The sequence below is a fragment of the Neopelma chrysocephalum genome, unplaced genomic scaffold (genome assembly GCF_003984885.1).
Source record: "Neopelma chrysocephalum unplaced genomic scaffold, ASM398488v2 Primary Assembly neopelma1_66, whole genome shotgun sequence".
NCBI classification, from domain to species: Eukaryota; Metazoa; Chordata; class Aves; order Passeriformes; family Pipridae; genus Neopelma; species Neopelma chrysocephalum.
The window spans coordinates 10,700,486-10,717,986 of NW_020897725.1; the positions used below are offsets into that span (position 1 = coordinate 10,700,486).

Here is a 17,501-nt window from a genome sequence, read left to right on the forward strand (position 1 = left end):
TGAAGGTATTTTGAGAAGAGGCCATTTGGGAGTGTGTAAGGCTATTGAAGCTTTTTTTATCAGATGGGACATCAGTCAACTCTGGAACTAAACAGATTGTAGTAGCTCTGTTGCTCACTGAACTGGCTGCATCCAAAAATGGCTTTTTTAACTACTGTTTTTTAATAATGCTTTCAGTTCTGTACTAAAAATTCTGCAGGTTCATCAGAACTGATCTTCCAAGTTTTCAATCTAAATGTTACCAGAACTTTATATATATTATACATATGTTATATATATTATAATTATGTATTATATATATTATATATATTCTTCTTGTTCCTCCCTCTCCCACAAATGTCAGGTTGTCCAGTAGAATTGCATCTCCCAGATTGCACTGTGGTAGCCCAGTGAGATTGGAGCTTGTCATTACAGCACAGGAGTTCAATCAGTGGGTTCAGTGTAAAGGTGATACAACAGACATTAGATACCAGACTAGTGTTCCCATACTTCAATACTTAAAATAGAAGCAAAGTCTTCTATATTTAGAATGACTCAGTTAAAAGAAAATAGATCTTGAACTGCTTTATATGCATGGCTACCTCTTCTAGGCCTCCCACTTCCTGAATGTGAGACAAAGATTCTCATTAAATGCTCCACACTAACTCTCCTCTGTGCCCTTCTGCCTTTCAGGATGTTTGAGCATTTCCTGAAAGGACTGCTGAAGTGTTTAATAGACTTTTGTACTACCACTATAAAAATTTAATCACCCAAATTGGGTGAACTAAATATATACTAACTCACTAGATAAATACTAACTCATCAGTATTTTGCATACTTTAAGTGGGCAGAATGCTCCAAGGTTATCCTATTATTACTGCCTCTGAATTCCCTATGCAGTTCATTGAGAGACAAATGCCTTTAAAAACCTAAAGAGGGAGATCCAGCTCTTGGAACATACGGATGAAGCACTTGCTCACAGGAGGCAATCCTGTCCCCTCATAGTAGGTAGCTACTTAGAAGATAGGGAAGCATTAAGAAACATTACATGTCTCTCTCCATCCACTTGGGATGCTGCCTGTGGGTTGCTAATGGAGCAGCAGCCACTGCAGTCACTGCTAGATCACAAACTAATGACTACAGCATGTGCCCAGAAAGTGTGAAAATTGGTTTGTAGGCTCTACCCAACCTAGTCCCCACATGTCCCAAATCACAAAAGAACTGCCCTCAATATTCAACATAGAGAAAAGTACAAGAACAAGGCAAACAGATACAAGGTCTTATTTTTCAGTAAGAACATCATATTCCAGTAAGGAAGATAAAAATTTTTTCTAACTGTCTCCCTAGATGATCATTTCAGAGCATATAAATATCAGAGGGAAAAAAGAGGTTAACTGTAGCAATTATTTCTTTTAAAATATCCTTCCTCCAGCACTATTAGATTGTTATTTTAAATGCAGAATGGTATTTTAATTTACTAGACTGTATTCGTTTTTTGCTTTCCTCTTTTCAGTCAATATCATCTAAGTAAATCTGTTTTCAAAGTAGTAAGATTTGAGTTCCTCATGACATTCTGACAGGAGCTTCTACAGATAAGCATCACCCAACAAGCCCCATCTCTGCCTCAAACTCAGGGATGGTCTCTGATCTCTTATAGTCTGTCTCTCAGAAAAGCAGCTTGTCCTTCATTATAGAGCTCTCCAATACTTATCAGTCTAAAAGATAATAGAATTATTAGAAATGGATCAGAAATAAAACAGGAGACATCATCAAACAAATTCCTACCAATTCAACTAAATTTCATGAACCTCCTAACATTTCAAGTACAGACCACAAAAAAAAGGATGTCAGCAAACAGTAACAAAGACAAAATCCCTTTGTTGGAAAAGGAATATATAACTTTGAGACCTTCAGCTTGGAAGAGAGATAAATGATAAAGATCTCTAAAATTAGCAACACTATGAAAGAAGTGTGAATAATCACTATCTCATAAACCACAAAGAACAGCTTTATAGGCAGTTAGCAGGCTTAAAACAAAACAAAAGAATGTGCACTTTCACTCTGTGTGTAATTAAATTATGGGATAATTACTCCACAATGTCACAGAGATTGAAAATATAAATATATTCAAGAAGGGATTTAGAGACAAATTAATAGATATGTATTAAATATGATCATCCAGATTCAAACACCAGCTCAACCAATGTTAGAATCTAGGAGAGTTTACACAATAAGTTTCTTATTTCTTTCCTATAGAGATGCTACGAGCTGCCTTTAGAGACAACTGATCTGACTAGATGAACTTTTTTTTTTAAAAAAAAGGACCTCAACTGAAGTTTAAATTTAAAAAAAATCTTCATAATGCAGGTACCCTGGTCTGTACTGGTAAAATAATGTATTATGGGTATTAAGTGAATATTTGTTTCTTACAATCTCTTTTTGAAGCAATGTATTTTTTCAGCTTCTACAGTATCCTGTGGAATGTGCTCCAAATGTGTATGATCTCTGGTAAGACAGTTCTGAAAGTCAAATCAACAGAAACCAACCCTACCCATAATCCCCAATGGTCCCCATGCAAACCTACTCCTATCCCTCAAAATAAAGCTCAAAACAAGCAAAAGAACCTTTTAATATTTGTATAGGTAAGCTGACCATGAGGTTAAACACATTTTAACACAGACAAAGCAATAGAAACACACACCTGTGAATGGGGGGATGAAGATTCCTACCCCTTTCAACAGAGCTGGACATCAGCTTGGCTGAGCTAAATCAATCTGTAACCCCATGATAACATAAACACCTGCTCATATTCAGAGGTTTAATTTTCCAACCCTTGCCTAATTCAACATTTGCTTTAAATCAGCACAAGCTTCGTGTCTGTTCTCTAGCCCTCCGCTCAATTACATGCTGGTGATGCCTTAAAAGAGCCAGCACAAGAGTTCTTGAAGATGAAGAGGAGGGATCTAGTTAAACTCTACACCATTCCTCTCTTTCTGTAAATCCAGTATCAGTTTTCTGGTGTGTTTTACCACAAACTGCAGCAACAGGCACAGTGATCCAAAGCACGGGAAGCTGGGGTCAGAGGAAAGCACTTGCCTGTGACAGCAGTCTGTACTTACTGACCCAGATACTTTAAAGAGGGGTAGTCTCAATCCTCCTCCTTTGTCCCAAGAGGATTGTTTTGTCTGATACTAAATCCATTCGGATGTGCCATAAAACCACAACCATCATTCCATGAGCTACAGAAAAGAAATTGTCTAAACAGAAAATACTGTTATCACTTAAAGAGAAAGACTGTAATCAATTAAAATAAGCTACTCCCAAAATGGTAAGCAAAATTACATTCTTCCACTTCTTCCCCACTGCCCAAAAATCTCAATGGGAGAAGAAACCAAGCATTCATAAATTACAGTAAAGGGTATAGCAACAGGAGAACTCAGCTGGATTTTTATGGACAGTGGTTCCTCATTGGAAATCAGAGAGAGAAAAACCTGTGAAGTGTTGTATTAAGAATTTGTAGAGAAAAAAATCCAACACAAAAAATAATTATCATCAAGAAATTGAATACTTTATGTTATTTTTGTATTTCTTGAAAAAAAAAACAAAAAACCCAAAACATTCTACCACTGACCATCTTCACAGGAACTGAAAACAACTCTGCTAGTAACAAGCCGAGTCTTTAAAATATTAGAGAATTTACATAAAACAACAATTTAGATGTTCAAATCTCTCCTGAATCAAACTAATTAAGCATGAATAATAAATTGGTTTTACTAACTAAACTAATGGCCCATCTTCGTGAACGAAGATTTGGGGAAAGGTCTTTTACCTTTCCAGCCTGCGCAATGGATTTTTTAGGTGAGACACAGCCTGCGCTGAACTGAGCCCACCCTTTAATCCTAAGGTTCATCTGCCGGGGCCAAGCAAGCTTGGACAATGGCAGTGAGGTCCTCAGGACGTAGGTTTGTTTAGAGTGTCCTTCTCATAGATGGATGGCCACACAGGGCTAACGACCTCCATCAGGCCAGGAGACCGGGATTTGAACCCGTGGTCGCAGCAGTGAAAGTCCTGCACGCTAACCACTAGGCCACCAGGGGTCTCAAATTGGTTTTAGAAGCCTTGATAATGTACAGAATTTAAACATGGGAAATACAATACATAAAAACACCAAAAGATAAGAAGCTTGATAATGTACAGAATTTAAACATGGGAAATACAATACATAAAAACACCAAAAGATTGAATATTTGGCTGAATTTACTCACTTGTTCTTAAAAATAGACCACAAAAAAAAAAGTATATGCCACTCAAAACAAACTATTTTCAGAGGTGCACAGAACTGTATTTATTTACTCTCATTCTTAACTGTGATGCTTATGAAAACTTGTACTATGTTTGATCTGGTATCAGGCATGTGTGTCCATGACCATAGCACTCCTCCTCTTCAAGGTCCCCAGGTCCCTCCAGTTATAGAACCATAGAATGGTTTGGGTTGGAAAGGACCATAAAGATCATCTAATTCCAACCTCCCTTCCATGGGCAGAGCCACCTTCCACTAGACCAGGTTGCTCAAAGCCCCATCCAACCTGGCCTTGAATACTTCCAAGGATGGGGCAGCCACAACTTCTCTGGGCAACCTGTGCCAGGGCCTCACCACTCTCACAGTGAAGAAATTCTTCCTGCTACCTAATCTATACCTATCCTCTTTCAGTCTGAAGCCATTTCCCCTGGTCCTACCACTACCTGCCCCAGTAAAAAGCCCCTCTCCAGCTTTTTAGTAGGTCCCCTTTAGGCCCTAGAAAGCTGCTTGAAGATCTCTCTGGATCTCTCTGTAGCCAGCCTGAACAACCACAGCTCACTCTCTGTCTCCACAGCAGAAGTACTCCAGCCCTCTGATCACCTTTGTGGCCTCCTCTGGACTTGCTCCAAAAGTCCATGTCCTTCCTGTGCTGAGGACTCCCGAGCTCCATGCAGCCCTGGAGGTGAGGTCTCACAAGAGCAGAATAGAGGGGCAGAATCACCTCCCTCAAGCTGCTGCCCAAACTGCTTTGGTTGCAGCCCAGGACATGTTTGGCTTCCTGGGCTGCAAGCACAGACTTCCAGCTCATGTCCAGCCTCTGATCCACCAACACTCTCAAGTTCTTCTTGCATAGACTGCTGTCAATCCACACATTGCAGGCCTGTATCCACACTTGGGATTGCCTCAGCCCAGGTGCAGGACTTTGCACTTGGCCTTGCACTGCATGAGGCTTGCACAGACCCTCCTGTCAAATTACTTCAGTGCCTGCACAGAAAAAAAATCTACAACTCTTACTCAGGTGGTATTTAGTTGATGGGTTAATGCAAGCTTTCAGACTTCTAAAGCTGTAAGTCTATTACCTTTCATATGCCTCCCAAGAAAAAATTACAGAAGAAAAACATCGGGGAAAATCAATGTTGTCCAACTGTCCTTTCTGGGAAGTTAAAAACCAACTCATCTGTTTGTTCAAAGGGATTTTGAGGAGATCAATTTAGTCGTAATCTACTGAACACATGATTTAAAGCAGTGTCCCAAACCTAAATAGTGCATAGCAAAACTGGCAAAATGTTAATGCAATACTTCTAAAAGAACCTTTCATTTAAGAAGGGAGAAATACAGTCGGAGTAGTTCCTTTATACTGTGAATAAAATACAACTAATTCTCAAGGCCTTCTCTGTTTTTCTAACTGTCATATGAAATCTTCACCAATATTCTACTGCATTGGACACATAAAGGGATATTTCCATTCATCTTTAAAGCTAGGTAACAGGTGGCTACAGATGGCTAAGTTTAAATAGTGATTAAGCACCTTTAAACCTTGAGTTTAACTTTACAGATGGTCTAGCACACAGAAAGCATGGGAGAAGGGAGAACTGTTTTATCCATTTATATTCTTCAACAGCAGTCTAAAGCAGTAACTCACCTCTTCAGCACATGATATATCTCCAGAAAAATGGAATAACAGACTATGAAAGATCTTTATTAAAAACTCCAGTCATTAAAGTATTACTGAGAAAGGAGAACAGCCTAAGAATTATTAGTAACACTAAGACATAGTTAGATAATTGAAATTAAATGAAAAAAAGAAGGAAAATCAATTAAATATAAATTAAAACATAATTGCACTAAATGAATAATTTTTCCTTTTAATCTTCAAAGAGTTAACCACTTGTATCTTCTGGAATTTCTAAACGCTGAAAAGTCAGGTGACAATTCATATCTGTCTTAACAGCAATGACTTTTTTATTACACATATTTTAGCTGGGAACTTGAATGTAATAAGATTACCAACTGTCAATCAAATAAATGAGAGGACCTTCAGAAACAGCTGCAGGTTCACACTTGATCATAAATTCTTTTGGTTCATTAAAGCCTTCTGAATGTATCATGTGCTATGCATAAGGAACTCCAAAGTTGAAGTTGTTTTAACATTTTGAGTCCCTCAAAAAGCACATGTGCAAAGAAAACCCTAATTTTTGTTATCCAATGAAAAAATTGTACTCGGTAGTAATTAAGGCACCAATGGCCTCTAGATTTTCCTTTCCTCTCCTGCATCACATGATTCCTACATTTGCTTCACCATCTGTATTTACTATTATTTCATTCACCTTTTTAGGCTAGTTTGGTATGAAAATGGATCTTTGATTGCACTGTCTACCATGTCTTTCCTTCCTCTTTTGAAAATTTTTCTAGTCCTTGCCAGAAATTTAAAGGTCTAAGAGAAAAATCCTTACAGGGTTCATAATATTTAGCACCAGAAGAGGGGAGCTCCAGTTACAGCTCTTTCCAAAAGGCCTGAGGAAGGGAAGAGGTTTGTTTATATCCATAAATTAACACCTTTAGGAACTCATTTATTAACACCTATATGAGCCCCTTAATCAGCTATTGCATGTTCTCCTTTTCCCAGCTGAAGGAGCAGAGGACACAAGAGGAGTCTCATGTGTGGTAGGGAGGGGAATGAGCACCAGGAGGTGAGAAAAGCCGCATGCAGTGGGAAAGGGCAAAACGTGGGAGCACAGTGGGAAAATGAGTGTTTCACAACAGCTAGGAAAGAGCCCAGGGTTACATCACCCAGGAGAAAGGGAGCTGTGGTCAGTGAAATGAAGCAGTGGAGACCTCAAACCACCCCAAAACCAGGTTTCCACACTTCCAGTGCTCACCAGTTCTCTCCCACCTTCCTCTGTGTTTACAGTATTGCAAGGCCAAATTTTTAACAGCTCAGTGTAAATCCAAAACTCTGAAATTGTAAATCCCAGACAATAAATGTGAAGGTGTTTTTTTACTTTTCTTCTAAGCACACAGGATATTCATAGGCGAGTTCATCCAGATTCCTCTACCATTGCAACTAGAAACACAATTTAGCTAAGTCCAAGTGTATCACAGATCTCAACATCAAAAGACATTAAACTACAACACAGAAAATCCAGCCAGCTTCCAAACCACAACAAGTAAATAAATAAAGACATTCAAGTTGTTCTGACAGTTATAAGCAAAACAAATACTCAGAAATGTCAGCAATAACAAAAAGGAGAACAACAAAGCTACAAAGTTGAAAATAATGCACAAAACTATTAAAAAGAGATTCTGACAGTCAGGTGTGTTAATGGTTTATATAAACAGGCAAATGCAAACCTAGCTTTAAAATAAATAGTTTGGAACCTTTAGTCATTATGTAGAACTTGATTTTCAAATATATTTACACATTTTCTGTTAAATTATTTGTATGTATATTATATACATATTTATGCTGTCATAACCAATTTTACATTTATCATAAATATATGCAAAAATCAAAAGCCATAATAGAGGTTCTACAGGCAAAAAATACTTTCCTGTTCTTCGGCCAATGTTTTAACATTTTCTTCTTTAAAACGATTCACAGACTAAACATGACAGATCTTAATTCAGATAACTACAACCAGGTCCAGCAGGTCACAACAAAGAAGAAATGTGACTTAAGTTCTGAAATTATGTAAATGTCCGAGGTAGAGACTCTGTATATGATAATCAAATAACAGTACATATTTTTCACATCATAAATATCCCAAACAGTCTGGTCTCAGACCAGTGACTGTTTTATACAGTGTCAGCATGGTTTAAAAAAAATTATTATATAATTGGTGATTTTGATTACCTGGAATAGCTTCATGGGCTGTCAAAACCACACTTATAATAGGATTTTTAGCTCCTGGAACCTGTTCAGTCTCCTTAGTTGATGGGGTTTTCTCTGCTTTCTGAACTCTGGGCCTCTTTGGAGTTTTTTCTCGCTCATCTTCCTTCCTGTCAAGGTCAACGTCAGAATCATTACCTGAAGAGTAAACATCAAAAAGAAGGTAACTATGTACAAAAGGAATGCAGGCGACACAGTCACTGACACTACAAGAACGAGAAGGAAACTAATGCTACCATAGGAAGACAGACATTATCAAAACAAGATGCGCTGCATGATGCCTAAAGGGGAAGTTTTTTCCCTCTATTTAATAAAACTAGTGTGATACTTACACAAAAAAAAAAAAAGAGAAAAAAATCAATATTTTAAAAATGGATTCTCAGAAATATTTGTGTTTCCAAATTATTTCACAGCCCCTCAGTTCAGGAAGGATATTGAGGTGCTGGAGCAGGTCCAGAGAAGAGCAACAAGGCTGGTGAAGGGACTGGAGCACAAGTCCTATGAGGAGAGGCTGAAGGAGCTGAGGTTGTTCAGCCTGGAAAAGAGGAGTCTCAGGGGAGACCTCATCACTCTGCACAACTACCTGACAGGAGGTTGTAGCCAGGTGGGGGTTGGTCTCTTCTCCCAGGCAGCTATCAGTAAGACAAGAGGACATGGTCTTAAGCTGTGCCAGGGGAGGTTTAGGTTGGATATTAGGAAGAAATTCTTTCCAGAGAGGGTAATCAGACATTGGAATGGGCTGCCCAGGGAGGTGGTGGATTCACCGTCCCTGGAGGTTTTTAAGATGAGACTGGATATGGCATCAGTGTCATGGTCTGGTAACCACAGCAGTGTTTGATCAAGGGTTGGACTTGATGATCTTGGAGGTCTTTTCCAACCTGGTTGATTCTATGATTCTGTGAGTCTATGACTCTATACAAAACACTCATGTGAAATAAGAATGAATAATCAGTAATCAGCTGAATTATTCCTTGAAGCTATTTCTCCCTTAAAGCAAATGAGCAATTTGAAATTCTGAAATTCTTAAAAAAAACAAACAAACAAACAAAAAACAAACAACAACAAAAACAAAACGTGCACAAAGATAAAAACTCTAAGTTTATGCCAATAAAATTTCTTATATTAGATGAAGTGGTAGAAAATGCATGCTAGAGAAAAAGTTGGCAAATTAAGGTACTATACAAATGTGCCAGAATAAGGAATGTAATGAATAAGGAGAAACTGACGGAAGAAAATGATAAATAAACCCAGTGAATTTTTCTTTTTTTTTCCCCCTGAATCTAAATCAGTTGACTCAATCTCCAGAGTAAGTTATTCCATCTATATCCATAATGTGCTGTAAGTGTTCTACTGTGATAGGGACACAAAGCCAGAAGGAAACAAGGTGTGCAGGAACAAGTTTAGCTTTCTCAGGCGTCCTTAGGCAGAAATGTCAACACCGACAACTGGAAATGACATGATGCTAATCCATAAATCTGAAATTCATATTTACAATCCCCAGAATGAGGAACAACCACAAAGCAAACTGAATTCAAACACAGTTAGCCAGTCCCATTTCTACGGAGTCATGTTAGCAATGTCCCAGCTTCCAGCTTCTCTGCCTGGAGAGCCCCCAGCTTTTCAGTGCCTGCTCTAATGATTTCTTCAATTTCATTAGATAAATTCCTTGATCTAAGCCTCTTCTCAACTACCTTTTTCTCTGTAGACTTCTATGATTTTGGAAAATATTGCTGCTTTATATATAAAGAGTCTTGTAATGTCCCCATTTAACTCCCTAATGCAGGTGTAAATTATTCATTGCTACTGAAACCATGTAATTCTAACACTGAGGTTTCTCTGCAATACCTGAAAGGGATATTTGAATACAAAGAAAAATTCCAGAAAATTCCAGCAGTTTGAACCAGAAACTGCTTGTGTAGTGGTTCCTTTTGGTGTGATGAGTAGAGGTGAAAGGAAACAGTTGGACTCCATCTTAGAGGTCTTTTCCAACCTTAATGATTCTATGAAACAAACACATTTTTCCACATTTTCTTCATGAAACAGCCTCTGTTAGATTATTATCAACAAGAAAATGAATCATAACAAATTCTTCCACAGGACCAGGCTACCAACAGAAGAAAGTCTTCTCATAAAGTATCAGAAGACACAAATAATGTAAGCTGCTTATTGAATTATGTTCCCCTGAGGCTACTTCACCTACTGTTAAACAACAAATACAAAAAGTAATTGGGTTAATTAATCTGTTTTCGTTCAGTGGGCAGTAAGAGTTAGTGCTAGCATTAGGGAAAAAAAAAAGAAAAAAAAAGATTTCATATAACTGTGGACAAAACATGTTTTAGCTAAAAGAAATTCAGAACCGTAGATTGGAATAAAAGCTGTGATGAGGACAACAGAATTTTCTCCACTTTGCTTGGGATCATGTAATGCCTAGTAGTCATATGAATAGAATCCAAGCACCCTGCTCCTAAATCCTCCTTTCTAACCATTAAAAAGTAAGAGTTAATCAGTTTAATGAGGAAATAAAGTGCCTGAAACCAAACAATAAAACTTTGCCATTTCATGCTTTTCATGTCAAACTGTAATTGTTAATTTTGAATACTGGAATTCTACTAAAAAGAAGGACGAACCACAGACTTGAATTTGTGATCCATACTTGTGAATAACTATGACCACAGGACCAAGCTAAGAAATGTTTCATGGTGCTTTTCTCTCCTTATGTGCCTCTGTCAGGCAGATCAAGTTTGCTACTTCCTTCAGTCCAACCAAGGGTAAAGGCTGTGGAAGAGACGCGTTACAATAAATACAGCTGATTATATCTCCTTGTTTTCAAAACAGAACTCCAAAAATGCTATTTAAAAAGACTTAAAAATAACATACAGAATTGCAACATAAAAACATTTCTCTGCCAAAGTGTTGCTGTGTCATATGCACAGAAACCTTGTACATGTATGATAAGCACTAATAATTAAGATTATGGCCATGGGAAAATATTTTCCTAAGAAACCCATATCTGGTAAGTAATTCACAAAGGATTGAATCTCAACTTCCATCTCAATATGAGCTGAGAACATCCAGCCCCTAACAGAAGGTCTACATTCACTGTGAGCAAAAGTGTGAGGAAGGTAGTGAGTGCCGTGCAAACTCAGGTAACACCAAAAAATGCCACACATATATTGGGGAAAAACAGGCAAATGAGAAAACAGAACTGATTTGCTGAACACCTTCAACTAGTGCTGAATATCTGTAAGAACATTCTCACCCTCACAAAAAAAATAGTCTCCTCTCTACAGAGTGCTTGAATTCTAATACTTAACTATTAAAATTTATTCACTAAACTGATGATGATAGCAGTAGCCCCATTCTTCCCCTTTCTGAGAGGAACAAACATCTTTCAGAAACAATCTGTTGAAAAAGAGCTGGGATGCACATGTTGCCAATACTTTTTGCTACAAACAGAACTATTTCATATTCTGTGTGTAACCCGAAAGAAACTTAAAAATCCCCCAAACCAACACCTCCCACCAAATCAATAAAAATCTTAACACTCAATGACAGCTGCTTTGTTCCTGAACTCTTCCTACACCAAAAAATCCTGAACTGGATGGTGTGCTTTAGGAAGGAATTGAGAGGGAAACAAAAGTATGTTTTAATGGAAAATAAGAGCTTCAACTTTGACCACAGGACTCAAATGGCCTTTCTAGAGTATGGGGTCATCTCAACAGCATTTAGTTCCTGGAATTTAGCATTTAGTCTTCCTGGAAAAAATTCCTTCAGTGTTAGTATTGTGGATTAGAGTGTCAAAAGTAAGTGTTTTGTCCCTCACAACTAGGACAATTCAGCTGTATAAAAAAAAAACACTCATAAGTGATTTTAAGATAATTTAGGAGAAAATAGAGTATATGCCACTTGAATAGCTAAGCCCAGTTTCTCCAGGCTGTTAGGGCCTTCACTTGCTCCTGAACAGGTTTGTTTAAACAAACTGTCTCACTGTGCATCTCCCTTGCTAAGCAGTCAGCTTAGCACTTTGTCAGCTGGCACCTGGATGTAACAGATGGATGAAGTGACCTCCCCTCCCCAGCGACAGCAGTTTCAAACGCCTGCTTGTGTTTGTGCAAGAAATACAACGCTGTGCCTGCGCCTTCTAACACATTTAAGAAATGGTCATGTTTCTGTTGATTGGTAAAGCCACTGTCAACTCTGAATTAATCAGTGCTTTCAGAGTCCCTTCCAATCTGTCCCAGGATTCTGCTGGAGTTGTTAACTGAAGGGACTGATCTGGGCATTTGTAATCGGATGTGTGACACTTCAGGAGCACAGCTACACATCCTTAACTGGCATGTTTTTAAACTACTCTTCACTCAAGTTACTATTTCTTATCCCCTAAAAAGCGCTAATATTTCATAGCAGGAAGAGAGCAGCTTGGAAAAAAGATGAACTGGCCATTTAAAATTAACATAGGCAATTGTTTCTCCTGCAGAGAAAGATATACTACTTGCAGGAAGAATTAATTTAAATCAGAACCCAGCTGATGGCAAAAACATTTTAAACCAAGGCCAAAAGTGACATCTTTAAGAATTACTTAGGCTCCTAATTCAGCATGAATGAATGGTTTACTCCAGAGAAGGGACTCTGTCCAGTGCTGTGTCTTCCACCCAAATTCTACTCCCCAGCCCCTCAGTGTCCTTACAACTTGACAGAGATTCAGGTATGCTGCAGTGTGGGAGAGGGATGGTGGTTAAAATAATTACCTGCTGTCTATCTCTCAAAACAAGTGAGCTTAGAGGAAGTTGTTGGGAAACTGAGCCAATCAAACAACAGTCAAAATCCCCAAATCCACCCCAATGCAGCGCTGGAAGCTGAAGCAGGTCTGTTTTCTGGCTGGAAGCAGACACAGTGAAGACCTGTGGCTGTTCAGGAAGAACCTCAACTCTTGTAGTTTTGTCTTAGGACAAAACACTGGATGGTAGTACCACCAGCCAGCCAGATCCAAATCATTAGCCAGAACTGTTAACTTGGTTTAACCAAAAAGAAACAAACAGGTGTACAAACAGCTCAGCTTACATCAGAGCAACTTGCTTAGGGAAACAAGCCCTCTTTAAAAAAAATACATTTACTAAGCCTGTACATGGGGGATTTGTAAGTACAACATTTTTTAATTCTGTGCTGTATTGGGTTTGTGTGGCCAGGTTTTGATGGCAGGGGGGCTACAGGTGTGGCTTCTGTGAGAAGCTGCCAGAGCCTTCCCAAGCCCATCAATGATCATAGAATCATAGAATCAGCCAGGTTGGAAGGGACTCTGAGATCATCAAGTCCAACCCTTGATTCAACACCGCTGTGGTTCCCAGACCATGGCACTAAGTGCCACATCCAGTCTCATCTTAAAAACCTCCAGAGACAGTGAATCCACCACCTCCCTCACCTTACCTTGTTTAAGAAGGGGAAAAAAATACCAACTGTGCTATTGTCATTGGAAAGAAGACTGAGAAAATGTCAGAGAAAAAACTCTACAGTGAAGAAGGAGGGACAAGAGGTGCTCCAGGCACTGGAGCAGAGATTTCCCTGCAGCCTGTGATGCAGACCATGGTGAGGCAGCTGTGCCTCTGCAGCCCATGGAGGCCTGGGGTGGGGACAGGGGAAGGCATAGATCCATCTGCAGCCCCTGAACGACTCCACAATGGAGGACTCCACACCAGGGGGGAGCCTGAAGGAAGCTGTGACCTTGTGCAAAGTCCACACTGCAGCAGGCTCCCTGTAGGACCCATGGACCTGTGGAGACAGGAGCCCAGGCTGGAGCAGGACTTGTGACCCCATGGGGGACCCATGCTGGAGCAGTTCATGAAGGACTAGCTCCCATGGGAGGGACCCCACGCTGGAGAAGAGTGTGAGGAGTCCTTCCCCTCCGGAGGAAGCAGGAGCAGAGACAACATGTGATGAACTGACCACAGCCCCCATTCCCCATCCTCCTGCATCACTGAGGGGGAAGAGTGAAATTGAGCTCAGGAAGAAGGGAGGGATAGGGCAAAGGTGCTTTAAGATTTGGTTTCATTACTCATTATCCTGCTCTGATTCAAGTGATAATAAACTGATTTCCCCTGATTGTGTCTGTTTGGCCTGTGATGGTAACTGGTGAGTGATCTCTACCCAGTCCAGCTGAGGGAGAGGAGTGACAGAGTGGTTTCACTGGGCACCTGAGCACCCAGAGTCCAACCAGGGTCAACCCACCACATTTGCAAAAAAATTAAGTCACTTTTTTTTTCTTTTTTTTTCTTTTTTTGCTGTTTTAGTGAATGAGCCCACAAAGTGAAGGCAATCATCAGCATCAAATTAGATGCCTGGAGGACATCAGCAACCAGTAAGGCCTGGTGACTCCTGAAAGAGTGGGAGAACTATCATCGAGATACTGATCTCTTGAGAGGTCAATGTGGATCACTAATCACAGAAGCAAAGAACATCAGAGACCTGTTGTGTCTTTCAAATATTCCTCTGACCAATACACACTTCAGTTTCAATAGAATTTTATACCGATTTATTCATTTCAATTATAAATGTCCATTATGTTACGGATTTCAACACTTTCCTTGAAGACCTATAGAAGATAGCAAAACATTTTATTACTTGGAAACCTTTATGAATATTTGAGTTTCAGCTCAAAACACATATTATGTTTCTCTCAGTAAAGAATATCACATAGAATTTAAATAAATATCTTTTCAATATTTGTATGTTTAGCATATTTTATCAATAGCTAAAACATTATTTTGGTCACAAATATAAAACACTGCATCATATGAGCTGCTACAAAAGGAAATTAACTCCATTGCAGCCAGACACAGTGAAAATGAAAACATACTCATTATTAATCAAATGTCCATATAGTGCTAAGTTTTGTAAGAAATGAAAAATATGAGAAAGTAGTAAAAAAAACAAACTATAGAAAAATCCCAGAAGCATTTGAAAATTAACTTCGAGTTAGAAAGACATGGATAAAAGGGGAAATAAAAAACAATCTGAATGTATTATGTAACATGTCAAAGACTAAAGAAGAACCTATGGCCCAAACTCCTTGTGATTTTTAGCCATCTGCTCTGAACTACAGTGTCTGAAATGTGAGAGCAGGTACTGCAACTCTGGAAGATTCACAGGCCTTCAGTAAAACTCTCCATCCAGCTCTAAGAACTTCAGCAACAGTGGAATCTCACCAAATTAGAAGTTTCAGGTTGGGTTTTTTTTATGTACAGCAAAATAAGTGTGATTTCAAAAAGTTTTTCTGTCAGGGATAGTTTACTCTTGAAAATGTTGGTATCAATCACATCACGCAACCAAGCAACCAAAATATTTACTGAACATTATACAGAGATAAAAACACACACACAAAATAAATAACTGGTGTAAAACTTGCAGCACTGTGTACTGAGACAGTAACACCATCATCTGTGTATCACAGAATCATGGAATGGTTTGGGTTGGAAGGGACCTTAAAGATCATCTCGTTCCAACCCCGCTGGCAAGGACACCTTTCACTAGACCAGGTTGCTCCAAGCCCCATCCTACCTGTTCTTGAACACTTCCAGGGATGGGGCAGCTACAACTTCCCTGGGCAATCTGTTCCAGTGCCTCACCACCTCACAATAATTTCCTCCTAATATCTAATCTAAATCTACTCTCTTTCAGTTTAAAGCCATTCCCCCTTGTCCTGTCACTACATGCTCTTGTAAAAAGTCCCTCTCCATCTTTCTTGTAGGGTCCCTTCAAGTACTGGAAGGCTGTAATGAGGTCACCCTGAAGCCTTCTCTTTTCCAGGCTGAACAATCCCAATTCTTTCAGCCTTTCCTAATAGGAGAAGTGCTCCATCCCTCTAATCAACTTGGTGGCCTCCTCTGGACAGGCTTGTGTCCTTCCAGTGCTGGGGGCCCCAGAGCTGGGACAGGCTTTCCAAAACTCCTTACTTGATCTTTGCTAAATATAACCACAGCTTAGAAAACCCAGTGCATAAACACGTATATGTGCAGAGCAGTGCTAATTTGGAACAGGCTCCCACCTGCAGTGACAATAAATGCTAAGAAAGGCACATAAAGAAAACAGCTTTACTGATAGAATAATGGGCTCTAAATTGACTCTTACAACACAGGAAAGATTTGTCTTGCTAAATACTTTCCTGAAAACATAAATTCAATAGTAAGCAGTAGTCAGGAAACTCAACCTAATCTGAGGAATCATTAAGAACAGAAAAAAACAAAACAGAAAAAAAATAAATTCATGCCATGGTACAAACCAGGAGGGCTCTGCAGAAGGATCTGCAGATGGGTCGAGGCCAACTGTATGAGGTTCAGTTAGCCCATGGGTCACAACCACCTCAGCTAGTGCTATAGGCTGGGGCAGAGTAGCTGGAAAACTGCCCATTGGAAAAGGACCTGGGGGTGCTGGTTGACAGCAGCTGAACATGAGGTAGTTTGTGCCCAGGTGGGCAAGAAGGCCAATGGCACGTGGGGTGTATCAGCAATCGTGTGGCCAGAAGGACCAGGGTAGTGACCATCCCCCTGTACTTGGCACTGGGTGGTGCACCTTTGACTCTGTGCTCAGTTCTGAGGGAGCTGGAGGAAGAGCTTGCCAAGCCACTCTCCATTTACCATCAGTCCTGGCTAACTGGGGAGGTCCCAGATGACTGGAAGTTGGCCAATGTAACACCCATCCATAAGAATGGAGGGAGGATATGGGAAACTACAGGTCCGTCAGTCTGACCTCAGCACCTGGCAAGGTCATGGAGCAGATCATCCTAAGTGCCATCACACAGCATCTACAGGATGAACACGGGAACGTGCCCAGCCAGCACGGGTTTAGGAAAGGTAGGTTGCCTGAACAACCTGATCTGCTTTTATGAGCAGGTGACGCACCTGGTGGATGAGAGGAAGGCTGTGGATGTGTCTACCTGGACTTCAGCAAAGCCTTTGACACGGTATCCCACAACATCCTCCTGAAAAAGCTGGCAGCCCATGGCTTGGACAGGGGCACTCTGTGCTGTGCTAAGAACTGGCTGCAGGGCCGGGCCCAGTCACTAGTGGTGTCCCCAGGAATCAGTGTTGGGCCCAGTCCTGCTTAATATCTTTAATGATGATCTGGATGAGGGGATCGAGTCTATCATTAGCAAATTGGCAGATGACACTAAGTTGGGGGAGTGTCGATAGAAGGCTTTGGACAGGAGACTTTCTAGCTCACCAACAACTGGAACCCCTTTGCTGCTCATGAATGACTTAATTGCTCGATTGGTTTGCTTTTACCAGAGAATAAACAAAAGATGTTTCATCTGCCCAAAACTGAGGCTATTTTCTTTACAAA

General features: G+C 39.9%; 1 protein-coding gene across 4 annotated transcripts in view; it reads right to left on the minus strand.

The window, feature by feature from the left end:
- ZFAT (zinc finger and AT-hook domain containing) overlaps positions 1 to 17,501 on the minus strand; it is a 127,028-nt gene that overhangs the window by 47,034 nt on the left and 62,493 nt on the right. For all 4 annotated transcript variants that reach the window (XM_027684561.1, XM_027684563.1, XM_027684560.1 and 1 more), the window contains one exon: positions 8,133 to 8,306. In XM_027684561.1, the coding sequence (XP_027540362.1) occupies positions 8,133 to 8,306 (174 nt within the window). The remainder of the gene's footprint in view (positions 1 to 8,132; positions 8,307 to 17,501) is intronic.